This window comes from Lonchura striata, chromosome 1 (assembly GCF_046129695.1).
Source record: "Lonchura striata isolate bLonStr1 chromosome 1, bLonStr1.mat, whole genome shotgun sequence".
Lineage (NCBI taxonomy): Eukaryota > Metazoa > Chordata > Aves > Passeriformes > Estrildidae > Lonchura > Lonchura striata.
Window position 1 is genome coordinate 90,432,116 of NC_134603.1, and position 26,480 is coordinate 90,458,595.

Below are 26,480 nucleotides of genomic sequence, written 5' to 3' on the forward strand. Positions count from 1 at the left end.
ACAAGTGATAATCAAATTTCCTTGCCATCCTAAAGTTGGGCAGAAGGCATTTATTTAAAAAAAAACAATCCAACCTATCTGGCTTCCATATAATACTGAATTTCTGAGACACAATGAGAGTTTTTCTTTTATGCAAAAGAGTCTAAAAGGAGTACAAGCAGTTAAAGGTATGTCTGCTGAAGCTGGGGGACAAGGGTACAACTCTTTGAAACAGCTTACATGCAGCATTACTAAAACTTAAAAGAGCAGAGGTGGAATTGTTTCTCTGCTTTTTCTGTTTATTTATTATGTAAATACAGTTTCCCTTGTATAAATACTTAGCTCTTGCATTTCTCTCTGAAAATCAAACAGCAGCAAAGCTAGAAAAGCAGGGAACTCAATTGTAAAATGGGCACTATGGTGCATTTGTGACAGTTGAGAACACAAATAGTTGTGCATTTTTAATGAAAGTAAAACCCAAACTGACACTGTGCCTTACAAAATTAAAAAAATGACACAGTGAAAAAAAAATGACAGAGTGCCAAAAGGAAATTTCCTACGGAGAAGTTTGGGTTTTTTGGTCCTTTTTTAAATGTGGTGACAACATGGCAACGTTTCCCAGAAAAAGACAAAGGTGTAAGGAAAGAGAAATTATTCCATCTCCTTTCTACATAAACTTCCTCTGGAAGTGTTTGTTTGAAACAAAAAGCACACCCCAGGAATACAAACAAATAGGCCTGTATAGTACATGGTTAAAATTATCAATGTCTCACTAACTTGTGATCCAGACTAAGCAGGGCATGAAAAAAATCCAAAAGAGCACAGCTTCTTCTATTCCTGAAGAGACTGAAAGGGTACACTGACATAACAGTTTCCAACAGCTGTGATAACAGCTTGTGCAGGGTCATGCTGGAGCTGATGGACAACAGCCCCTTGCACACAGAGCACTGGAGCCGTGCTTCGCAGGGCTGCCTGTTGCCAGGATCAGCTCTGGTTACCTTGTACAGTATATCACAGACTAATCCTTCTGTACTTGTCTGAGTCCTCCTCTGAGGGTTCTCCCCCATCTCCTTTTCTGGTTTTGCCAAGGCAGAGGAATGCCTGTCCCTGCCTCCTTTGCTGGATTTTGCCTGTTTCCGTTTCTGACGCAAAATAGCCCTTCCTCGCCCAGAGGTGTTGTGAGACGTGTAGAAGAGGGCTTTTCCTTTCCCCACTAAATGCGTGGGTTTGAGATGTAAAAGTTCCAAACCTCTACTAAATACAGCATCAGAACAAAATCACCTCTTCGTCATGACATCACTGCTCTAAGACAGGAACTTACTGGGTTAAAATCTGAGATACTTCTTATTTATTTGAACAATCTCCCACTAAATTCAATGCAACTGTACTGAGAGGAAAATACAGTGGGGACTGCTGAACAAAAAAGCTCACAATTATGAACTAATTATCCCAGGAAACCTACTGCTGTGGGAGACACTGCTGCCCTTGATCCCATGAGATAGGAGGACCAGGACTCAGCAAGCTTTGGCACTCTTTGCTAGACTTAACCCCAGCTCTGGGATGACTGCTGTTCCTCCCTGAAAAGCCAATCCATGGAAGAGGATCACAGTAACACATCCCAGAATACTTCAGCAGGGTAAAATGGAGGGCAAGCTGCCCACAAACACACGTGGTATGTAAGGAAAGCAGATACCAGGCCTCCTTAGCTGATGAATATTCCAAAATAAACGTCACAGGAAGAGACCTTTCTCCTGTCTAGCAGCACAGCTTCAAGAGGGACAGATCAGGTGTTGCCATGGGATGCCTTCAGATACAGTCTCAGGATGTCTTGACTGTTTCCTGTGGGTTCACAGAGCAGGTAAAAGAGTGAATTCTGAAGATCTTGTCCTCTCTTTATATGTAGTCTGAGGGACCTGGAGTCTGATTCTTCTCAAGTCTAAAAAAATTGCAAATATCATGTAATTTCTGGCAGGAGGAAGTGCGACTGGCACCCCAGGGAGACTGAGGAGTATTAAAAACTAAAACCCAAACCTGACTTTTTTTGCAAAGATGCCACCTGGATTCTGACAAAAACAGATTTGCAATGCAAATTTGCATATTTTAGGAAAGTCTGAGTGCAGAAGGCTAGAAAGGTGTCCAATGTCTGATACAAGCTATGGTCTGAAAATATGTGAAAGTAGTATGGATAAAGATGATGTCAGAGGCGTTAACCAGTTTTCTGATTATTTGTCTTTGCAGATGTCAATTTGTTTCAGTGTCATTTCTAAGCTTCTTCTGGAATTCTCCATTTCTGTTCCTCCAGGTTCAGCTGTCCCTTGCAGTCCTTTTGCTCTGGACTACATTGTAATGACCTCTGTTGTGCCAAATGGGGAGAGAACCAGTTTGGTTTTTATCCCCTCCTGTAAAGCTTTACAGGAAGGGATAAAACCTATGAAAATCAGCAGGAATTGTAAATTTTTAACCTTTTCCTCTTTCTCACACAAACTGACTGTGATTGCACTTAAAAGGCAGAATTAACATGTGAGAATACAGAGTCAAAGGATGTGGAATTCATCTTCTAAGCAAACAATGAAGAGTAGCTGCAAGACTTTTGACACTTGTGTATGATGAAGCTTTCAAGAGTGTTTCCTCTTGAAGGGACCTGAACTATTGGAGATTATACATACTGCATAATCAATCTGCACACTTACAGAAAAATTCCCTTTTAGGCAATTGTAAAAGGCATGTGTTTCAACCACTTCCCTGGCACTAATATGAACAAAAATAAGGAGAAGAGGGAGAGTCATAGAGGCTAAGGATTAGTGGAAGGAACATGAAACCATGAAAGGTGTATATGCCCATATTTTCTCTAATGCTCACAGCGACTACTGAGTAGGCAAATGGCCACTCCTAGTATGACTAATGGTGTAACTACTTAAGGACTTATTTCTACTGAAGTCTATGAAAGTTAAATCAAAACAAATCACATAGTTTAAAATAGAAATGTTCACTATCTGCTGTGAGCTGCAGCAGACTATTCCAGGCCATATATAATTTTAAGCACATGTGCAGTTCTTTGGAAAGAGATGCAGTGCTTAAACCAACGTGCTCACTTTGACTGCTTTGCTTAAGTGGGGTCTCCATCTGACCATAATGAGCTGCACATCCAAAGTCTTTGCAACTTTACTTTGTAGCCATTAGTTTTGGCCCCACGGGAAGCTATTTATAAATATCTGAAATAATTAAATCAGATCTGTACAGCAGAAAAAGGAATCAACGAAATATGGTCACTATGGCAACAAATATTTTCTGGATGTAATTTTGCTTCTAATCAGCAATAGCATCCCCATGTTTCTTACAATGGCAAAAGTTGTTAGGCTTTTCTTGTTTGCTTGTTTGTATTAAATGTGTTTTTACAGAGTAAAACAATAATAGTAACATTCAAGTATTTTAGACAAAGGTCCTTTTCAGAAGTATTTTATACTAGTTTAAAAAAAAATAGGGATTTGAAAAAGGAATCCGTTGTTTTCCCATCTTCTTATTGCTCTCCTTCCTCCCTAGCACAGAGTAAGCCTCTGCTATGCTAAGAAATTTCATAGGCTCCAACTCTGCATTCAGATATATAAGAGATCTCTTCACCACCACCAACAGCTGAAAGCAAGGATAGAAAAAAATGATACCACAAACCGAACTGCAATTTTCAACAGGCAGTTGTGGCTGATTCCTTTGTCAATATTAAACAAAAACAGAAAATAAAAAGTGCTCACAGTACACCAGATCCCATCTACAAAATATTCTTCTAGCCATGTCAATCACAAAAGTTAGTCCCTACTAACTTTTCCCTGCTGGAAATGTCCAGGTCGTGTCCTGGTCATGTACATAAGTCTCTGAACTCACTGGCCACAGCCTCCTTGGAGTTTTGCGAATTTCATGCTTTGTGCATTGAGTCTTTGATAGGTTGTAGATTTCTCAGAGGGCTTTGTGAATTTGTCTGCACTTTGGTGGAGCTCAAAAACACCAAGGAGTTGTCTGGGCTTGCTTTCTCTTTTATTTTATTTTTTTTCCCCCTTGAGTATATAAAACAATCTTTCAAAAATAGTTTCAAACATCCATCTTGTCCATTCCCAAATGAGAGGGCATTTCCCGGACAGGTCTGTATTTCCTCTCTGGTTTTACATTCCTAGTTTTTTTATAATCAGTGGCCTCAAAGGTATGCAGTCAGTCCACCTACTTTTTTCCTTCACTTAAAAGCTAACTTAAAATCCATTGGCAGTGTCAACCAAATGCAGCAAAGGAGGTCAGTCCTCAGAGATTGTTAAGATTTTACAAGTTTCAGGAAAACAGTTCTTTGGTAGAGAGAAGTGATCTTTTCCATGCCATGACTGCCAGAAAGGTTTGTACACTGCCTTGTCAGTTGTGCAAGAACCTGTTTAGCACTGGGGCAAGAGGGAAAAAAGTACCCATGCTTCTGATTGCCCACTCAAGGGAAAAGGTTCAGTGGGAGCTGACACCTTTTTTAGACACTGATATAAATCATGGCTCTTCATGAAATTAGCCTTTGTAACTCCCAGTATACCTGACCTTGCCAATCTTAGACAGACGATTAAATTGTTAATATTGATCTTTAAGTGTCTCTTCACAGTTACCTGTGCCAACTCAGATGGGAGGTTTTAGACTGAGGTCACTGACCAGTGTAGATTTATTAATTTATTTATTTATGGTAATTATCATGTGATATTTTGGAGAAATCTATTTATGCAAGAGAGATATTGGGTTTGTAAAGCTCATGCCACATCCTCTACACAACCAAAACGGCAGCAAAGCCAAACAGAGATGCCAGAGTAAAGGATATGTTCAGCAAGCCTCTGACTTGCAAAATTTGGGGGTTGTTTTTCTTCTCTTTCATCAGTGCAGGAAATTCACACTAGCAAAGGAGCTATAGCTGAAATAATGTATTTAGAAAATCAGCAATAAAATAATTGAAGCTGACATGATCTCTAGCCTCCAAGCCCCTCCTGACACAGCTCACCTTCTGGATACAGCAAAGAGAGCAAAGGAAACTGATGACCTCTCACCCACATCAGCACCCACCGCAGCAGTAGGAGTGCATTAGGCCAGGTTGCTCTGGGAATATACAGCTGGATTTTTGGCATGATATTTATCTTCTTTACTCATACAGTGTCTTAAAGCAAATATTCCTAGTAAAAATAAATGCTACTAGACTTGTCTTATATTAAAGAATGTCTTCATGTCCCCCTGTGCATGGGTGAGGAATTCATAAAATCTGAGGTCCTTTATGGTTGCATTGAGAGGGTACCCCCACCCTCAACGTGGCTGTTTGTCAGTGGGGTGACAACTGCAATGCAGGATTATCTGACATTTGTTTTCTAATGCACATGCTGCTTCAAAAAGAATAATGTAAATAAATGCAAAGGAATCCTGAGGACAGAAAAATATTTATTTAAAAAACACTTAATGAAAAGCCCACACATTGCTCTGTATTGTTTCAGTAACCATATATATATATGTTAATTCTTCTAAGCCTCATTTGCCTAACAGCATGGAAACTGCCATTTTAAGAGCTGCTATCAGATAACTTGAAATGACATTAGACAGACCATACAAGCAGCACACAGACTCTAGTGACTTTTTCCTTGGATCTGATCTGAGGTGCAGCATGGCTTTGCTACGTGTAGACTTTAAGGTTGCTGGACACCGAGTCCCTAAGCTTCTGTGGTAAGAGAAGTTACACAATATATTGCAAGATTGGGGCTCTGAGAAATGTCACGTGCTGGGGAGTGATCTGAAATTTTTATTTATACCCTTGTCAGTCCAGGGGGTTGTTTTACCCTGCTTCTATCTTCTCATACTTTGCTGTCAATTCTTAATTAGTGAGATGAGAAAACTGTTACATAATTCCTGAATTTCAGTTTTAGGACTGTTTTCATGCTGCATCCAGGGTCACAGCAGTACAGAGAATCCCCAAGCCAGAACTCCCTGTGCTACACGCTAACTCAAAACAGTCACAAAGAGAGACATGGATCTCAAGCGCAGAGATACTCTGAGATACTGAAAAAACTTCTGCATGTACTGAACTCATTAAAAGGAGCTCTATTATTTTCTAGGGTCTTTTCACATGTTTCAGAAGATGCCTGTTAGGATCACAGCACAGACAAGACTAGTAAACTTACAAAGGATGCCTTTCCAGAAGACAGAGGAGAACAGAACAAATCCTCCAGAACAAACTATATTTCTAGGACACAACTATGCATCCTTTTACAAAGATTTCCTCCATTTAAATAAGATTATGAAAATATTTTGCCATCCCCTGCATATAATGTCAAATTTAAATTACTATTCTTACTCACTAGTATTTCTCATGAACTTCTAATCGGATTGCATTTAGGGTCTCTATTTTTTTCAAGCCAGATGCCTTCCCTTCACTCCTCCATTTTAATAAAACCTGTTAACACGCTTGAAAGTCAAACATGAACAAAAATCTCCCATTCCCTCCAAAGTATGGCATTCATGAAGATGTCATGAATAAATAAACGTTCTCTAGTGTTCTGTTTCTTTTGTCTAGCTTATTGGTGTTGAGAAACCCTGTTCTTCATTTATTTATGTTGGTATTTTATTTCCTTATTGAGTTTCAAAGATGAAAAGCGAAAAATAAGTACCAAGGAAATAGCTGATAGACTGAAATGACCAAGAATTTTTCCAGGGAGGTTAAAAAAATATGCTTTAATATGAAGATGTTGGTGTCTCATTATTTCATTTAATATACCTGCTTTTAATATGGAATGCATGACATTCTGTATATGAGAGTAGATAGCAAGCTAGTATAATAAAATCAATATGCAGGAATGCAGTTTCTTTTAATTCTGATTTAATTATATTGCATTCTAGGCCCCTAAATGACTATTGTGCTTTGAACTTAGGCAATCCTGCCTAGTTCAGCCTTATTCAAATTGTAGAATATGTACAGAACAGACAGCAAGTCAGTTTTGCACAGATCCAGTGAGGTCCCACACCCTTGCCTGTAGCAGATGCAATATCCTTTACCGTTTCCCAGATTCCCTAGGGACACAATGCATGGCAACATACTTGCAGCTCCCAGTGAAAAGACAATGTGCGGGATCAAGTCAGCATGTAGGCTGATCTCTTTATGTCACCTCATACTTCATAGCAGATCTTGGTAAATTGAGCTAATCTCAGAAAAATTATTGCTCAGACTCTAATTTTAAAAAAATTGATAAACCTCAATGAAAATTAACAGACTTTGACAAATGCTAATTGGGTAGGCAAGATGCTTATCTTAGGTCACAAAATACAGTCTACCTTTCGTGTCTTAAAAAATACAAGCACTGTAACAGATTCTTATATGCAATTAATATGAAATTTTAATTGTTTCATGTTGCCTGGGTCCATTTTTCAAAGCCACAACAATTCTTTTCTAGAATTAAATCCAATTTGATCTGTGTACATCTTACCAAAGGACAGTGTAGTATCCTTTTTACAGCACTGTTCACACACTCACAGTTGTATTTTCTCAGCAAAAGTCCTTTCTAGAGGTGAAAATGGAGGCATTAGAGCACAACATGCTTTCTGTGTCCCACTTCGTAACCTCACACCTTATATGAACTGTGAAACTTAAGACTAAGGGACAAACATGACAAACCAGCCAAACAGTACTATTTTTATTCTCATGACAAAGCCTGAGTTTGGTTGGTTGGGTTTTTTTACTTCTTTTTAAAGGCAAAAGTCATGCCTTTTCCAACTGAGGACAATAAATGCTGTAAGAATGCTTAGAAACCTCACATTACCTCACTGGGTTGCAGAAATAAGAATGTAGATGCTACACTGATGAAACTCCCGCTACTCAAGCAATAACATGCTCAAGCTTCCACTATCCTGCAAAACAAAACAATAAAAAAACCAACCTGCTGCATAGTTTTGAAGCTGTAGCCCTTGGGGTTAGAACCTTACAGGTTAAACTTACAGGTAAATTTTTGACAGAATTTGACTTTCAAATTTGTAGGGTAAATATAGAAAGCAATGGTGAGTCAGTGCAGGCAGAGCTCCTCCCTTCTGAGTCACTTCTGCTTGGATATCACAGGAAGACGGGAGCAGTGCTGTATGCCTGCAGGTGTCACCTTTCCAAGGGATCGTACTACAGAGATCCTGACCTTTTGGCAGGGTGTGAAGAAAGCCTCCACGATCTTTTGCAGAAAGAGGGTTATTGGGTTATTCCACTTTAGTGTTGGGCCAAATTCTAACTTACCTCATTTCTACCTACCAAAAAAAGTAAACAGGAAAAAAAAAAATATCTCTGAACCAGCAAAGATAATGTGGTCTGACAGTCCTTGAAGAAGAGGAATGCTGTGTTACAGAGGAGCGCTGGCTGTGCCACAGCAGCAGGTGGTTAGACTCAGAGCAGGGTAGTAAATCTCTCCAAGGTCCTTCTGGAATGAAGGCACTGAACAACCATCACATTTTTTTTAAACAAATCGCATCTAATCCAACAAGTGGAACCACTTAAAAGCTATTGTTATATCGCAGCTATTTTTAGTTGAAGAAACCAAGACTGCAAAGTAAACTCGATAGTAAGACGCTCAGACTAAAAATACTTGACAGCAACATTATATCTTTAGATCAGAAAACACGGCTGAGCTAGTAAATAAGCTACATTCTCCCACAACACAACTCATGAGCACAGCATGGGTGAGACTGGCAATACACTGTCTATCCAGAGAGGACAGCAAATAAATGGGATGACCTCCAGCTAAAATCCATCTTCCCTCCTAAATCCTCTCTTCAGCCCTCGCAAAGAAAGTCTCAAGCTCTAGTCTGATTGTCCAAGTCACACCATGAAGAACTCCTTCACATCCCTAGAAAAAGATGCTGTGAGAAGAAGATGGAGCACATATCTAATTAATCTGCATTTCCTTTACGTGTCTTTGCACCCCAGATACCTCCAAAGGAAAGGAGAGGATAATTCTCTGGAGCAGTTCTCTCTCTTCTTCGCTCATGCTATGATTAGCAGACATCCCTGGGTGAGTGCTGAGGAACACTGAAACCTCTCTTTTCCTCTTAATGAAAAAGTAGTCAAGAGAACATTTTGGACTGTACTTTAATGGCTTCAGCAGTGAGGTGAAAGCAAATTTTCTTGCAAAATCAGTTTCCCCAGTACAAGCAATACAAGAAGAACTACGTCCTTAAAAAAAAAAAAAAAAAAAAATAGTTGAGTTGAACTTGACAAATGAGGATGTGGTATGTTCTGGTCATAAATTAGAACCTTCCAGCTCTCTGACAGGAAAGAGCAAGTCACTCCTCTGGAGAGCTGAGAGTGCACGAGGCCACTGACATGGCTATTCCTGAATCCAGAGTTGTGGTACTACGGCATTCATGTCTTCAGTTTCTCACTAAGGACTAAGGGGCTGAAGCATGTTTGAATAAACTCTTCTCTGCATTTCTATCCATGTATCCACATTTCATGTCTACTAACCTACTTCTACTAAGATATGTGCAGTGTTCTATGAGATGGATGTCTGGCATACAGCTTGTCAACTGCCAGTTTAATCCCTTGTAATAACAACTGGCGAGGGTTTAGTGGCTGTCTTTCACCAGCATCCCCATATTTGTTTCTTTTTTTTTCCTGTTTATTTGACTGTAGGTCAGATGCAACCTGATGAAATTTGGATTCATTTCTTTTTCATTTCCCTGCTTTTAGCAGTGCTCCACCAGTTTAGACTGATTGAAAACTTTTTTCTCAACAGTAGTCTTTGTACCAGATTTCTTATTTTGCATACAAAATACAAGCAAGAAATGAGTTACATGTTTTATCAGTCCAGGCTACGTGTATATGGCTCAGCAGACAGGTCCAAGCACTGGTTTTCCCTTTGGGCACTATGGTGGGGTGGGTACACCATTTTAAAGATGCACAGGAGTGTGCTTAGCAGGCAGTCATTCAGCTATCACACCATACAGAACACCAATGAGATTTTGCGGATTTGTTAAGTGTCTGTCTCTTAGTTGCCTGTGATCAGGACAGGTAAGCATGAGACTCAGGTGTTTCACATTCCAATTTCTAAGTTTTAGCTAGTCTGCAAATCCCAATTTATTGCTTCCCTGATACAACTGCCTTGCTTGTTGTCAATATTAAGAATCATTGTTCTAACCCTGAGTGTGTCACATGATGAGTGTGAGAGCTTTGTGATTTTTCAGGTTCAGCCTCTGGCATCCGTGCTCCCTCCATTACAGCATCATAGGACAACTTCAGTTCACATCAGGCACCAGCCTCATTCTACTTTCTGACCTATCCTAGCACTGACCAGCACTGTTCAGTATAGCACCCATGACTTGGTATTCATAAAGCTTTTTCCTTGTTTTTTTTTTTTTCCTAACATACTTTTTCCTCACGTTCCCCTACCAACATGACATGCATTGAAACTTTTATGGATGCATTCAACCTCTGGCTCCACTCATCATTCACCCCTGCTTCCCCTAACATGTCTATTATTTTCCTACAGATAGGCACATGTCTTTAATCTACAGTTCCACAAGCTTCGAATTTTGTTTGCTGGATCACTGAAATTCTGTGTCACCTCTTCCACTGCCCTTTAAAGGGAAAAATATTCCCATCAGAAACTACACCTGGTGGTTGACATTTGGTGATTTAATTGGGAATAAGGACATTTCCATCGTTGAAGTTCATGTGGCTTAGAGCTCAGATACTGTAATAAAAGGGACTTTGGAATACGGCAATATAGTTCAGGGGAAAAAAGAATCCTATGAGGAAATCTGTTATAATGGGGACACTATCAGGAGAGAGGTGGTGGAAGCTTCCTCAGTTAGGAAACTTTTAGCAGAAATTCACAATTCAAGAACTTATCCTAGACAAAGATTGCAGATCAGCTAGAAGAGTGAGATGATGATGAGGCTTCCAAGTTTCTCGCACTGTGATCTGTTGGAACATGAGTGTACTACCTATTTTATGCTTCCCTAGACAAACTATCACCTGTGTAGCACACACTGAGCAGAGCAGAGGTTAGACATTCTACTCTTCTCTGTAATGGGACGTGGTTGGTGGAAGTGCATAGATTAGCAGACTGTGCCTAATGTTATTAGCCAAATGCTTTCATGGAGCTATGGCATTATGGAACTTCAGCAGAAATGTCTCACTGACCAAACTGATGGTCTTACTAGGTTAACAGAGAAATTATTGCTTTCATTTTCAGCCCTGCATAATAAATCATGGTGGTTTAGGCCCCAGGCATTCTAAGTATATGTATATGTATATGTATACGTATACGTATACGTATATGTATATGTATACGTATACGTATATGTATATGTATATGTATATGTATATGTATATGTATATGATGTATATGTATAGAGAAATTCCAGCTGCATTTAATTGATGGTGCAGTGAGTGTTCTGAAGACCACATTATCTACTGAAATAAAGCACTAGCAAGAATGACTGGTGTGCAATATAATCACGGGTCTTTGTTGCTTCCAGAAACCTAATGAATGAACACACAACATCCATTGGTTTCCGACATGACAGGCATATGGTGTTCATAAATAAATAAAAGGCATGACATTACAGTTACGCTGATACCACTGAGTGGCAACATTTGGTAAACTGGAAAGCTGTCTATTCTATCCTACCTCGACAGCAAAATCACAAAATCTCTGATTAAGACCAATTAATTGTGCCTGATAGCTTTTGGGGTTCCCTCCCATTAAGCCATGTTACTAGGTTCCAAATAAAACCCTAGATTACTTTCTCATTTATAGCTTCAGATATATATATTTAAACCATTAAAATTACATAGAAGGTAATTGGCAGCTACAATACCCTTCAGCATCAATACCTCCATACCTAGGAGAGATTCGCAGCGATATAAAAGACTGCAGCAGGACCTGGGTGCCTATGTTCTGCTTTGATTTAAAACAGAGATCCTGAAAAGGCCAAAATAGCTGCCTACAGGAACAATCCTGCCCTTTTACAGTGATCTACTGTTTGTGGTACTTACCAAAACATGGGTAACCCTGGTTAAATTTCCAAATTTCCATGAGTTTAGGAACCTCAGTTTCACATCTTTCCCAGAAATGCTCTGCCTAGACAGTCCTCTTCCACATGTTCTCACTTCTTGCCCAAATTGCCACACTTCACCAGTGGCATAATTCCTTCAAAATTTGCAGCATATAGGAATACATTTCTTTCTGCGACACTTGCATTCTGAAGCCACAACCAGATCCCTAGCAATAAGTATCAGCTGATTCATCTCAAAACACCAAAATACGCCAAAATACACCAAAATACATATTATCTCAAGCAATTGGGAAAATTACACTGGTGAAGTTGTCCACAGACTTCCCTTCAGCACAATAAATGCTATACAGTCCATTCCTTTAAATCTTAAAATCCATTAGTCTGACTGCAAATTTAGCCAGACATCCAGCATGGCCACATAAACACTATCCTATCAACTCAGTCTAACTCCAGGATAATCCTCATCTGAATTCATCCAGATTCATCAGTTTTCTGTGGTACCTATAGGTTCTGCAGATAAGCCTCACTCTTCAAACTTTGCAGAAACCTAGCCCTAGCACAAAGACACAAGCCCCAATCAGTCCCGAATGTTTTCACAACAAGTAAATCAGAAAGAACTCCCTCCCTAGGCTGTACATGGTAACCTCCTTTGGATTAAGACTAGCCCAAAATCTGGAGTTAATATATGGTATAGGAGAGAAGCATACAATATATTCCTGATCATTAAAGTGTTCAAATGGTCTTCAGTTAATTTCCATATGACAGAGGTCACCCTTCTCTTTGGGTAACCCTAAAGTGATGATTAAGACTGAGATATGTATGGAAAATATTTTTCTTTCTGAGACCTGCTGAGGGAGTAGATAGCCTGGTGCTAGTAGAATTGTATCAGCCACAGTTAGGTCATAAGATCATGCATCCAGGAGCTGGAAGCCTGTGTTTGTTTTTCACAGGTTATGCCACGCAAAAATAAAGGCTTGTGTTGACAGTGAATGGGCTAGAGGAAGTTGCAAATGATGAGGTATCACTTCTCTGGGATTTAGGTAAGAATTCCTAGGAATTCTAAAGCTGGAGAATCATATCCTAGATTCTATCAGGACCACCAAAACAGAAAAAGGTCTGATGCTAGAAGGGATGTAAGGTAAAACTAAGTTTTGAGAAATTATCCTTCAATAGAAGGGATTGTTCTCCTGTGATGGTGTTAGTGGTACAGTTCAGTTATAGGAATGAATGGACAAAAGAACTGTATTTATTCCTAAATTTTACTAGGATGGTCATCTTAAATTGAGGATGCTAATACAGTAGTAGGACTGTAGTAGCATGGCTTACAGGATATATTTTGATCTGTTAATGGCCAGCTTCACTTCTGGTTTTACAGAAGAGGATGTGTTAGCCTTTCAGAGAAGGTTGAAAACAGTATTGCAGCACAAACACAGGCTGCATGATGAACCCTACCTAAATACAAGAAGTTTGTCTTTTGTTGAGACATAGGTGTGAAAAGTTAGGGTTTTTTCCAGAAAAAAAAAAAAAAAAAACAAAAAAAACACAACAGGATTTTTTTCTAAATCCTGGAAGACCTGCTGTTGCTGCTACCTGGAAGACCTGCTGTTGCTAGACCAAAAAGCCAGGTTTTGAGTTTGGGTCTGTCAATGTCACCAGTCTTCCACTTGGGCTGAAAAAAGTGTACTTCTAAATACATCTGCAAGTATTTCTGGGACAGACAAATGTTGCTTTTCTGGCCCTAATAAAGGAGTTTGTGTAATGACTGGAAAGCCAGGCTAGCTCACCCTTTCTGCAGACACCGCAAAACACTCAGGAGTGCTGGGCACAGCAAGAGAAAGGAAACACGATGGGGTGGACTACATTTGGATTCAGATGAACTTTTAGAAGTTCATCTTCCAGGTCCACAGGGGTCTGAGATGTTAAATACACTACTAAGTGGGCTGTGTGCTGCAGGGCTCCATTGAGCACTGACACCCTTAGCTGAGCTACTATTTAAGTTCAGGTCACTGGGCTAGAGTTTAAAGTTACAATTAGCCCTCGGAGTGTCAGGTTTAACATAATATTCCAGACCAACAGGAGAGTCAAGCTGGTAGACTTTTGGAGACAGAGCTAACTGACCTAATCGAATTCAGGTGAATGTTAAGGGCTTGTCATAATTTCACTTGAAAAGTAACATTTATGTCTCATCCTGTGGTTCTGCTAGATTTCACTTGAGTTAGTCTTAACATGTTAAACCAAATTTAATCTGGAGAGTCTGAAGCGTCAAGTAAAGTTTAGTGACAGCATGGCTTAGGACTGGTATAGGTATAGGCCATTAGAACTAGGAAAACTACTGATGCAAAAATCAAATGGAACTAAGGTTAGACATGGGCAAACAGGGCCTGAGTTTAGGGCTAAGTACTCTCATTATGGTCAATGTTTGGTACCAGAAGGGCAGAAGAACTTTGTGAAAGTCCATCCTGCAAGTGATGCACTGCTCTTTTTTCTAAGTGAGAGTGTCTTCATAAGGAAAAGCCTAGCAGACTAGGCTTTCTTCACCACCTAGAAGGTGGTGAAAGAGGAAAAAGAGACACACAGTACTTATCAAGACTTTGGGACTGCAAGAGAATGGTTTAGAAGTCTGTACACATATGCACATCTGTTTTCCCCGGTTTTAACCTTCTTCCCATCCTTCCGGTCTCTCTGTGAGTCTCCCTTCCCCCCAACTCCCACAGTCCTATGTCTCTTCATGTCACACAGACATTCCTTTATTTATGTTTCTGTTCATCCTTCCCAGTCCCAACATTGGGCAGAGGCAGCAAGAGAAGAGGAAGAACAAGGGAAACAGCTTTACCATTTTTTTTTTTCATCTTGTGACCAAAGAACATCAAGAACCACAACCACCAGCACCACCACAATAAAAATGGATGTGTTGCAGCACCATAGTTTTGCTAGCCTGGAGAGAGCAGTAAGTGAAGAGGTTTGACGACAAGCCTTCGGGGAGGGATCGAAGCATTTGAGGACCGCCAGCAGCCAGTGAACCGGCTGTGCCCGCGGGCTCTCTGGACGGCCGGGCACCGCTGACCCCACCGGACCCCATCACCCGGCACTTGCTGTTTGCAGCAAACCTGCCTCGAAGGGCACCGGGCGTCCCCCGAGGGGCACCTCAGAGGCCGCCCCTTCGCCGGCCGCGCCGAGGCCCGGCTGCCGCCGCACGGGGGGCACCCAGCTGTTGCCAACAGCTGTGTGTCAGCCCCGGCCGCGCCGCGGCCGAGCGCGGGGTCCGCCCCGCCGCCGTCCCCGCCCCCTGCGAGGAGGAGGAGGAGGAACCGAGAGTGACCGACCCGGTGGCTTTTAGGGGGGAGGCCACTCAGTCGTTAGAGCCCAGGCCCTGCACTCCTCTTCCAGCTGCTGTTTCTGCTCGTTTCCAGCACTACAGCCGCCAGGCTGGCTGCTGCCCGGCCTCCCCTCCTCTTTTTGCCGGTACCTACCTCAAAACCGCCCGAGGCTGCGAGGCTCCGCTCTTGAAGGAGGAAGAAGCTGGGTCTGCAAAGGCAGAAGGGAATTGCATTGTAGCTGGGTGGCGGGGGGAAAACGGGGGGCGGGGGAAGAGAGGAGAGAGAAAAAAAAACAAAAAGGAAAAAAAGAGCGGGGCTGAGTCTGGAAGTGGGTCTCGCCGCCCAGGACCCGCACACCCCGGTGGCCACGCGTGGGTGCAGATCGCGGCGCGCAGGGCCGGGCTGAAGATGCACACGACGCAGAAGGACACCACTTACACCAAGATCTTCGTCGGGGGCTTGCCCTACCACACCACCGACTCCAGCCTGCGCAAGTACTTCGAGGTCTTCGGGGACATCGAGGAGGCGGTGGTCATCACCGACCGGCAGACGGGCAAGTCCCGGGGATACGGCTTTGTAAGTGCCGGGGCGCGGGGCAGGGCGGTGGGCGGCTGCGGGAGGGCATCGCGGGGAAACTTCCGCGGGGGCCGCTGTGAGAGCTCGTGGGCCGGGAGGGGCTGCCGAGCGTCCGGTTTTTTGCTTTTCTCTCTTCTTTTTTTTTTTTTTTTTTTTAATTTTTTTTTTCCTTTTTATTTTTCTCTCTCCCTGCTGGGGAGTTTGGATAGAGGCGGGGTGGGGGGGATTACTGAACAAGGAGATTGAGGGGGGGACTTGCCTAATTCCTCGCACACCGCCGGCGCGCCTGTTGCTCGCTGATACGGCCGCTGCGGGGTTTATCTGCCGGCGGCCGAGCTCGGCCCGCGCCCTCCGCCCTGCGCCCGGCGCGGCTCCCGGCGCTGCGCTGCGCTCCGCTCGGCGGGCGGGCCCCGGGCCGGGGTCCGGCCGGCGGCCCCTCGGCGCCGCCCGCGGGTAGGGCCGGGTCGCTGCTATGGGCGGGAGGCTTCTCCTTCCCCGCGGAAAGGGATCTAATGCGCGGCATCGCCCGTTAAGGTCACCACGGCTGACAGAGCTGCTGCCGAAAGGGCTTGTAAGGACCCCAACCCCATCATCGATGGCAGGAAAGCCAACGTGAACCTGGCGTACCTGGGTGCCAAGCCGCGGATAATGCAGCCAGGTGAGGAAGCAGCTCCGAATGGCTTTTCTCTCCATACCTCAGGTTTCTGAAGAGAGTAAAACTTCAAAAAAAGGTAGTGCTGCCCTCCACCTTCCTGAAGTACGCACACAGTTGGGCGTGCTTTGGTTTTGATTTTTTAAATGCAGCATGTAGTAATTTTCTGGCTATTTTGCACATGTGCCTTATTTAAAAAACAAAAGCAATCAGAGATAAAATATCTGGAGTTCCCCAGGAAGACTTCCACAGCTCAAACACTTCATTGGTTATTCCTGCTGCTGGGAATGTGGTGGCGCTGACCATTTACAGTATCGTTGCAGGGTAAGATTGGCCTAGGAGTGACTCGCTTCCAATGTGTGCGGTCTTATTAACACAAACATTAAATATCTTAATACAAACTTCTCAAACATATGGGAGCAATTATACAGATTTTAAAATGAAATGGCTTTTCCTAAGACCACTTCTGAGACAATCTGATTTCCTAGCCACTTCCCAGACTGCTGGGACACTTGAAGCAAAAGTAAGAGGAGCATGGAGTGTGTGCACATTTATGCTCTAAAGGAGGTCGTTCTGAATTCCCTCATGTTTAGCCTGATGAACACTTGTGCGAGTAATTAATTGCCTGCCAGTAGAAGACAGGGTTTCTGCTAGGGTGTCTGGAGAGCAGAAATGAAGTTGGGATTTGACCCCCTATGCTAAGTCCTGATGAGTAGGGGTGACTTAAATTTTAAGTCTGTAGAAATTGCACAAATAGACTGATGAATGGAAAGTACCATCCAGTCATTCAGATGCTAAAGTTAGGGATCCAAATGGAGCACCAGGTAAAATGTGAATGAAAACCCTGTACTTGTTTAGAAAACGTCGTTTTCCTAAACATCTCTAGGAAAGCGTGTGCTTTACTGGTTTAAGTTCTGTGTGTGTGTGTGTATGTATTTTGCTTTCTAATTTTTGGTTCTACAGCGTTTCAGCTATTGTTACTGCAGGCTGTTAGTAAAGGCTCTTACTCCGCATTTTTTTTGTGTGTGTGTATATATATATAACATAAAGAAGTGGCCGAAAAAACAACCATACAGAGAATATGATGTGTTTTTGTTGGTAGGTTTTGCCTTTGGTGTCCAGCAGCTTCATCCAGCTCTCATACAGAGGCCTTTCGGGTAAGTCTCAATGGGATCTCAAAGAGGGGAGGAAATAAATCTTTTTTTTCAAAAAAAAAAAGGAAAGAAAAGTATGATCGTTGAAGGCCTCTTACAGTAGCATCCTTAAAGCTGGCCAGCAATGCTGAAGCTCTCAGATTTATAAATGTATACTCATAAATGTGCTCACCTTGTCGGTCATGTTCTAAATGCCGCAGCTGAGTCAAGTTGTGTGGGACGTGGCCCTTCCGCCTAAGCAGTCCAGTCCCACATGACCCTATGATAAAACAAGGAGGAATAATTTGATGCAAGATTGCTGTGCCCCATTTCTCTTTTTTCAGCTTGACTCAATGTTATTTATCTCTTTCTAATCTGACAGGGATCGTTTACAGTTAAGATAACTGATCAGAAGGATATGATGATAAGAGGTGGAATAGTTCTGTTTGGAATTAAACTCTGTAACCAGTAGACTCAAACACAAACAAGCTAAAATGGTGATTAACGATGCATGTATGTTTTTTTCATATAGTCAATAGACCTCCGTGTGCTTTTTTTTTATTACAGTAATGAAGTGGTGTTGATAGCTAAACTGTGTGCTTTTATTTAATTGAAAGAGCTGTAGTGAAAGTTTTTTGGGGGGGATCTTTTTTAATTTTGGTTTTGTTGTTGAGGAGTGACTTTGCCATGGGGAGCAAAGGGCCTTTTTTTTCCTTGCTTTCAAGCTGTAGCCTGTGACTTTTTTAACCATATTTTGTAGTGAGTGCTATCTTGTGTGATTTCTTGATTTTTAAGTAAATCAACATATTGCTTGCATGTTCATAATTTTTGGGAGGTTTGTTCTTGGGAAGGGTGTGGATCTCCTTATTAACGATGTGCGTCCATTTGGGCTTTCTAATTTGAGGGGATTTTTTCTTCAATCTGTCATTAATATGTAGTGCATTTCTCCTGAATTTGAGTATAAACTATTCCTAAGTGGATCTAACTCTTGCTTCTTATAGGCATATCATTAGGAGGTGAAGTCTGCTTTAAGCTTTCCATAGTGTCACTTCACTAATGCACAGTGACTGAGAAACTCATTGCAAAATAGTGCATTCTGCTAATAAATGCATAAGCTAACAATATAGTAGGGAAAATGTGTTGCAAATGTAGTTTATTTGGTTAGACTGGCTTTAGAATATCATACTTACCTGTTATGAAACGACAACAGCTTCTCAGTAATTTAATTTGTCAGAATGGAAGGAAACAGTTCTTATCCTGAAAACAACAGGAAAAGGTTTTTCCTAGAAACTTCATGTAATTTTAAAAGTGTGTTGATTCTTCTGAGAGTGGGGAGGCTGTAAAAACATTTTTTCTGTTTTTTTTTTCTACCTTGTTATGATCATCCTCTACTGTATTTTGCTTGCTTCTTTGAAGTGTGAGATGACAATGTATATGCACTGATCAGTTTATGATGCCTGCACTAAGGCAGGCAGGAGGCAGAACACCTCCTCTCCAGAGCTATTAAAACATTTGTTGAAAAGGGAACTACTGAATTGTGCAGGGATCACAGAGTCTTTGCTGAGCACAACAGAAAAGGAGGATCTGTGGCAGTCCCTTGCTTAAAGGACTCTGCAAATGTAGGAGTCTTTCTTGCTTTCCTTACCCAAAGCCAACAAGAGATGACATAAACCATGTTTAAGTCAGGGAGATCCTTCCAGCAAGCTGAATGAGGTTGGATTTCTAATGCATTGCACATAAATCTGAAAGAATGTTGGTCACGGAGTCATGTTTATATAAAATTGGTAATTTTTCATTCTTGACTGTTGCATTTCTTTCACAATGTGTACACAACAGAGATTACCAACCCTTCTTCCTCCTCAAAATTTCCGGTGATCTATACCTTTATCTAAAGTATGTGGTTCAGATTAAGGAGAACAGCAATCATTAGGATGAATTAACATCTTCATTCACTTAATTGACAGTAAGAAAGGATGTTTCAGTGCTTATTTGAATCTCCTTCTGTTGAAGAGTTCACTTCTGCTGTGTGGTTTGCATTGAAGTACATGGTCATCCTAAAACCTTTGTTCTTCCTGTGCAATTGTACTTTGGAAGCACACTTCCCTAATACACTCTGTGAAACCAGCTGTAGTGGTGATTCACTGCCAATACTCAGCTAATCCATACACAAAAGCTTCAAATGTTTTGTGGTTGAGTTTTGTTTTTTTTCCTAACAGTGCAAATTAGTGAGGTGCTGCCATATTTTGGTACAGTCAGCTGTGTTTTAGAATCACAGCGTCATAGAATGGCCTGGGTTGGAAGGGACCTTAAAGATCATGTTGTTTCAACCCTTGCCATGGACAAGGACACCTGTCCCTAGACTATGTCATTCAGAGCTCCTTTCAGCCTGGAATTGAACACTTTCAGAGATGGGGCATCCACAACATAAGGTTTCACATCTGTCAAACAATAAACTTAAAATAATTTGATTACATTACATTTACTGAGAAGATGCAGAAGTTCAATATTCTGACTGAAGTACAATACTGTTGTGGTAGAGGGAGACAGAAACTAGATTAGCTTCAATGCATGATGCATTTAAAATGCAGGGAATTTTTTTATTCAGTGCTGCAGAATAACATTTCTTCCTGCTTTTTACATTCAGCATCTATCTAACTGTTGGTGTGTTTCATAGAAAGCTGTTGGATCACAGGACTGGTTATTTATACAGCTTTGTTTTCAGGATTGTTTATTAAAATACTATCTCTGAATTCAACAGGAATTTATGGAGGGGGAAGATGACTTTGCCTCCCAAGATAGCTTTTCTTGTTTTGCTAATGTAATTTTTACTTTAATATTGGTGGGAAAATTCAGGGTTATTCAGAGGTATTGCTAAAGGATGTAACTGGTGTGGAGTTTTTTTTATTTTCTTTCTAACACCTGTACTTATATCAAAATTAAAACTTACCCACTGCTTTCAGTAATACCAGAGTTAAATCCAAAGTTATTAAGCCCATTATCAAATGGTTAGCTGATACGGCATGCTTGATATCTTCCAAGAGTTAGGCAAATCTGCCTTTCTTAAGAGAGAAGGAAAAGCCCCCTCTTGAGTTTGTGATCAAAAGACCTGTATAATACTACACTACAGATAGTCTGAAAAGAGGGAATGAAGCTGGAACAGTCAGAAGTTAGCCTGCTGTTATGTCCTCTTAGTGGCTATCAGATAAAAGGAAATGTAGTAAGGGTCTTGTATGTTTAATGTTTATGTAACCTATTTCTGTTAAAAGGAGAGCTGTTCATTGGTGGAAATCTACTCTTTAATTATGCTTACAAAAGCTAACAATGCCATGAAAAGGCCAAAGCAAAACATTTTGTTTAAAGTTAAATACCTAGCTTTGTAAGAATGTAATGCTGAGAGTTAAAAATGCACTACTCCTGCTGAATTTCTATATGCCACAGCTCTCTGCATTTGTCTCCAAAGTCTTCTTTCTTTTGAAATTGTCGTTCATTTTATTATTGCCCATAGGATTATTTTTGAGGTCTTCAGTTAGACATAAATCTTCTGTTACAACAACAAAGTCTTAAGGCACGTGGCAGGGATGTAGGTCATTGAATTTTGAGTATCTCAAAGCTCCAGTTATTGCTAAAGTTAAATACGGCTTCTATTTTCCTTTATTGCAAAGGCATAAAAGAGTAAATACACATTCCGAAATAAAAACTACTGCCAGGAGAGAGAGCTTAAATCCTGTCAATTTCTCACACTATCACTCTGACAAGTAAACCAGCAGCTTTTATTTAAAATTAAGGATACTAAGGATTTCTAGTGTAACTGGGAATTGCTTTTTCAGCTTTTGACCTGGCAGAGCATGAAAAGCAGTTGGGTTCTGAATGGCTGAGCTCTTCATGCCCTGGCCTCTGCAGTAGGTAGAAATTTACTTTGGCCATATAAAGCCATTTTACTTGACTGAAAACAGTTGTAGCATGACAGATGATCAAAAATAGCCCCACTGCAGCTTATGCTGTCAATCATCATGTGTTAAATGGCATGGCGGAGAAGAGCCTGCACAGGGTTTATGTTTATTGTAGGGTAAGATGTGGCAAACAGATAACGTTTCATAACTTCACCACCTGTTAGTTTCTTGGCTTAAATAAACCAAGTCACAAGAGCTTAAGTGGAAGCACATGTATCTTTCTGTCTTGTTCAAGGATATGGCCGAGTGTCCAAGTATCTTCAGAAAATCTTAGAAACATCAGTGCAAGGCAACACAAGCAGCCTGATGCGCTTGCTTACCGTCTCTTCTGTTAGAATTGCTCTCTTCCATAAGTGCTGAATGTAAAGATTCCTTTGATGTGGTGTTAAATGGGTTCTTCATGATGTAAAAGAGGCTCTCTGTAACTTCAAATTTGTTTTTATACTTTGCCTAAATGCTTAAGAGATACGGTGTTACGTTTACTAGAATTGTACTTGGTTGGTGACCAATACAAAATGCTTGCTTATGCTCATCCATATGGAGAGCTCAGGTAATGACGTGTATTTAAATGCACAGAGCCAGCTTAAGTATGCTTCAAATGCACTTCTGGCTAATCACTTCATAAATTAGGTGAGTGTTAAAAACCCAACTTATGGTTTCGTTTTATGTTTTCTTTCTCTCGCCAATCCCTCCCTATTTGTCACTCTTTTTTTTTTTCCCCTCTGAACAATAGGAAATTAATTTCATTTACATGTTGGGTTTTTACGATTGTGGTGTTCATGTCTTAAACATGGCAACTGAACATTTCTCTCTGCTAATACTCCTATTCAAGCAACTGAGCACTTTTTTTCTGAAAAAGAAAACTGAGCCGTTTTAAAGTCTATCACTTATTTTAAACTATGTTTTGCTATGATTCCAGTTGATAGTGTCCCCTCTGATTGCAAATGTTTCTTTGTTGACCACTTAATTACATCTTAAAGCTGTTTTAAAAATGAAACTCAAAATCCCCCAACAAACACTTCCCATGAAATCTTGAATTTGGAGAATGGAGGACACTTTTTACTACTACAGTTTTCATCTGTGCTTGAAGTGTGTTCAGAGGTTGCTGCAGTCTTTAGAAGTTTCTGTAAAGGTAAAGAAATTTCAGTATGAAATAGCAATGAATCTCTACCAGAAGTTTTTCATGCATTTATAGAGATTCACTGGCTGGGAAGGAGTTGCATATATGAAGGACTTCTCTTTGGAAATCCAGATGCCAGACAGGGTTATGAATGTAAAGTGAGAATTATACAGAGTATTTTTTTAAAATCATATTATATGATAAAATCCAGCCATGAGATTAACATGTATGTATACTTGTGTGCTTAGAGATGGACATAGACAAGGATATGACCAGTTTTTAAAACTAAAGGGCTAAATAAACAAGCCAAGAAAGGAAATTATGGGACTTGGACAAGATGGTAAAGTGTTTATTCATCTATTCAGAATGGTTCTTTCTTAAACTGTAAATTTGTGGTTTTTTTGCTTTTATTAAGCACCAGATCTATTTAGACTCAATCTTATGCCCACCTCCCAAAAAACTCTATGCTGTATGTCTTGCATAGAAATAAACAAGCTGCCACAAAACAGGACATCAGTGACCTGATAATCAAACAGGTTTGACTCTTGTGTCCTTACAAACTTTTATAAAAGTGTGATGCACATGTACTTAGGAGTCACTGTTATGGATTTTAATAGCATCTATGTAGCTTCCCCTCAATGGCCTCTTGTGACGGAGTGAGCTGCACTATCGTTCGTTTGGAAAGTGTGATTCTTGCTGTGTTTACCACACTTGTGAACTCTATTTAAACTCCTTTGTCGCCTGTGTTGGTTTTTTCTTATTTTTAATAAGGGTGACTGAGGTTGCAGAGAAATTAATGTGTGCTGAGTCTGCATAGCAACTTAAGTAGGGTTGCCACAATACACTCTGAACACACCTCCCTGGGAAGACTTGACATAAAGTCAGAGTTCAACCATTTTGTTGCCTTATTGGCTGTTGTCAAACTCATAGTGATGCTGTCAAACTGCTTAGTTACTAATAATGAAAGTATTGCAGGAAGTAATTTTACTGAGAGTCAAATAGTTAAGAGAGAAGAGGGATAATAAAAATGACTTACAGGTGATTTGAAACAAACAAGTACTGCAATTTCCAGATGCAATAATCAAGCTTAGTCCTTCAGAGTTGTCTTAAAACAGACATCAGTAATGCTGGTCCTTCTAAAGATTTGAGTGGCATTAAAGAAATTATCCTCAAGGAACACTGAACACCCTGACTTAACTCGGCTATAACGCTGTGCTTTGGAGCGATGCATCGCTTCGGGCCACTGAACTGATAATTGGTCCATTGAGTCAAGTTATTGTGGCAACCCTATGCACATAACAACAACTAAATTGAGTTTGTTTTAGTTCGGAGTATGGATATGACACTTGGGCGCTGACTCGCCTGCCGACTCTAACTCCCTCTCTCATCTTTCAACAGGATACCCGCTCACTATATCTATCCACAGGCTTTTGTGCAGCCCGGAGTGGTAATTCCCCACGTGCAGCCCGCAGCGGCCGCTGCTTCCACTACGCCCTACATCGACTACACCGGAGCGGCCTACGCGCAGTACTCGGCGGCGGCGGCGGCCTATGAGCAGTACCCGTACGCCGCCTCGCCGGCCGCCGCCGCCGGCTACGCCGTGGCAGCCGGGGGCTACGGCTACGCCGTGCAGCAGCCCCTCACCGCAGCGGCGCCCGGCACGGCCGCGGCCGCCGCGGCGGCTTTCGGCCAGTACCAGCCCCAACAGCTGCAGACAGACCGCATGCAATAGCGGATGGACTCCTGGAGGAAGCTCGCGCGCTCTCTGCCTCTTCTCGGCCTTCCAGCATAAGTAGTTAACAGAGACAATTCGTAGTGACTAAGGAGCTTCAAGGAAAGCGACGCTGTTGCGAAACTAAAGATTTTTATTCCACTGTCTTCACACAGTATGCATCCAAATCTTCTTGTTAGAGGGGAAGGGTAGCGCGGCATGTCTAGCCAGAAGAAAACGGGGGGAAAAGTACTGTACTGTCATGAAAGAGTGGCAGGAGTAGCAATGGGACTTCATATTTTCAAACAAACAAAAAAGAACCAAAAAAAGCAAATATGTACTTTCTACAGTATCAGGGAAGCAAAACTGCCTTTATAAGTAAGAAAATGGTATCTGAAAAGTTTGAACCAGGGAAAAAACTTGAGTCAGCAATATGTAACCTTTATCCATTTAAGAGGAAATGAGCTTAAAGCACTGATTGTCCTTTCTAGCTTTCAGAAGTTGTCTTTGTGAGACAGGACCTTGTCACTGTCTCACTAACGGGCACGGAACAACCCAAGGAAGATGGCCGGCTAGTAAGATGGCGGACAGGCACCAAAGTTATTTTCTTCTCTGTCCTCTGGATGAGTGGAACTATGGAGCAAGTGATGTGGAAGTAAGGGGTGCAACAGCTGTAGAGACAATCAATAACACAGACAGTTCTGGACAGAACACATCACTCGTGCTCATGTGATGAGCTTGTCACATCCTAATCCCTCACCCCATCCCGTTTCACTTTTGGGAAACTTTAACTGCTGGTGTCAGCTATTCTGATTCTAAAATAGGATCAGCCCTTTACTACAACAGCCTTCTCTTTCTATTTATTGCATCTATTCATAACTTGTGAATAAAGGCAAGAAGAAGCCTAATGAATTAAAACCTTTTAAGAACTGTTTTAAGGGAATTTTCTTTTCTGAAACCATTTGTACAATTTTAATATCTATTTCAGGATTATATTTAAAGTATTTATTAGCAAACATACAGTACACAAGGCAACTTTTTGTTACCAAGACTGCAGTTCCTGAAGGGTTAATGGTATGTGATTTATACTGTGCCTTAATTGTTATGCTATTTAAAAAGAAATATTTATTTTGAAAGTTTTACTATGCTGCGCTCTAAAGAAAGCGACTTTAGATGTGACACTGTAAAATTATGTATTCATCTCATGGTATAAATTATTTAGTAGGCTTAGATGTAGCATATTAAATATTAACCTAATTAACTAAGGATGTTGACTTGGATTTATTTAAATTCAGTATGTGCACTGTATGAGGGTACTCTTAACACTTTTTTAGGTTTTTACATAAAATATTGCTAGTTCATTCTTTTTCCCTCTACTAGTTATTCATGTAGACCTCTCAAATACATTAGTGCCGTTTTCTCACTCATCTGTATCTAGACTGACTATTTTTCCCTTTGCTAGAAAATGCTGCTTTACATTGTCCTGTGAAACTACAATACTTGCAATTTTTATTCTTGACCGAAATGGAATTTAATATTTTACACTGTATTGGATTTTTTTATACTTGAACAATTTCATACAAGGGAAGACAGGATAGCATTTTTATGGACTTTATCCAATGTCACTGGATTTATTTGAAGTATTCTGAATATTAGCCAGTGTTACAATGTAGACATGACTCTCCTGTGCATATTATTTATTCAGTATGTATATTGCTTTACAACATTTCAGATCTCTTAATCTATTCACTCGTATTAAAACAATAAAAAAAATGTTGTCTCATCCTGTCTAGTGTTGTTCTTGCCCCAATTGTCTTAGATCTTATTTAGTTAAAACTAGAGGGGCAATCTTTTATATAGTTTTCCGGGTCTGTGGGGTAAATAGGAGCATGTACACTGACTTGAAATACACAGATTGATGAGAACTGTATTACATGGAGGAAATTCTGTTAAGGAGGTGGAGGAGATCCATTCTGAGGTTTGTCATAAAATAATTCAGA

General features: G+C 40.9%; 2 protein-coding genes across 5 annotated transcripts in view; one reads left to right on the plus strand and one right to left on the minus strand.

Annotated features, from left to right (window-relative positions):
* The window catches only part of ATXN1 (ataxin 1), a 367,335-nt gene extending 351,748 nt beyond the window's left edge, over positions 1 to 15,587 (minus strand). For 2 of the 4 annotated variants that reach the window (XM_021553039.3, XM_031503950.2), the window contains exon 1: positions 15,492 to 15,581. The gene's annotated coding sequence lies outside the window, so the exon portion shown is untranslated. Of the gene's footprint in view, positions 1 to 15,491 lie in introns of all 4 variants that reach the window. The other 2 variants (XM_077785675.1, XM_031503951.2) reach the window with 2 other exon arrangements.
* Positions 15,251 to 26,263, plus strand: RBM24 (RNA binding motif protein 24). Its single transcript, XM_077785705.1, has 4 exons — positions 15,251 to 15,914; positions 16,449 to 16,572; positions 17,669 to 17,723; positions 24,168 to 26,263. Exons 1-4 carry the CDS (start codon positions 15,747 to 15,749, stop codon positions 24,499 to 24,501), a joined length of 681 nt encoding a protein of 226 aa, XP_077641831.1. The 5' UTR covers positions 15,251 to 15,746; the 3' UTR covers positions 24,502 to 26,263.
* The last annotated feature ends 217 nt before the right edge of the window (positions 26,264 to 26,480 follow it).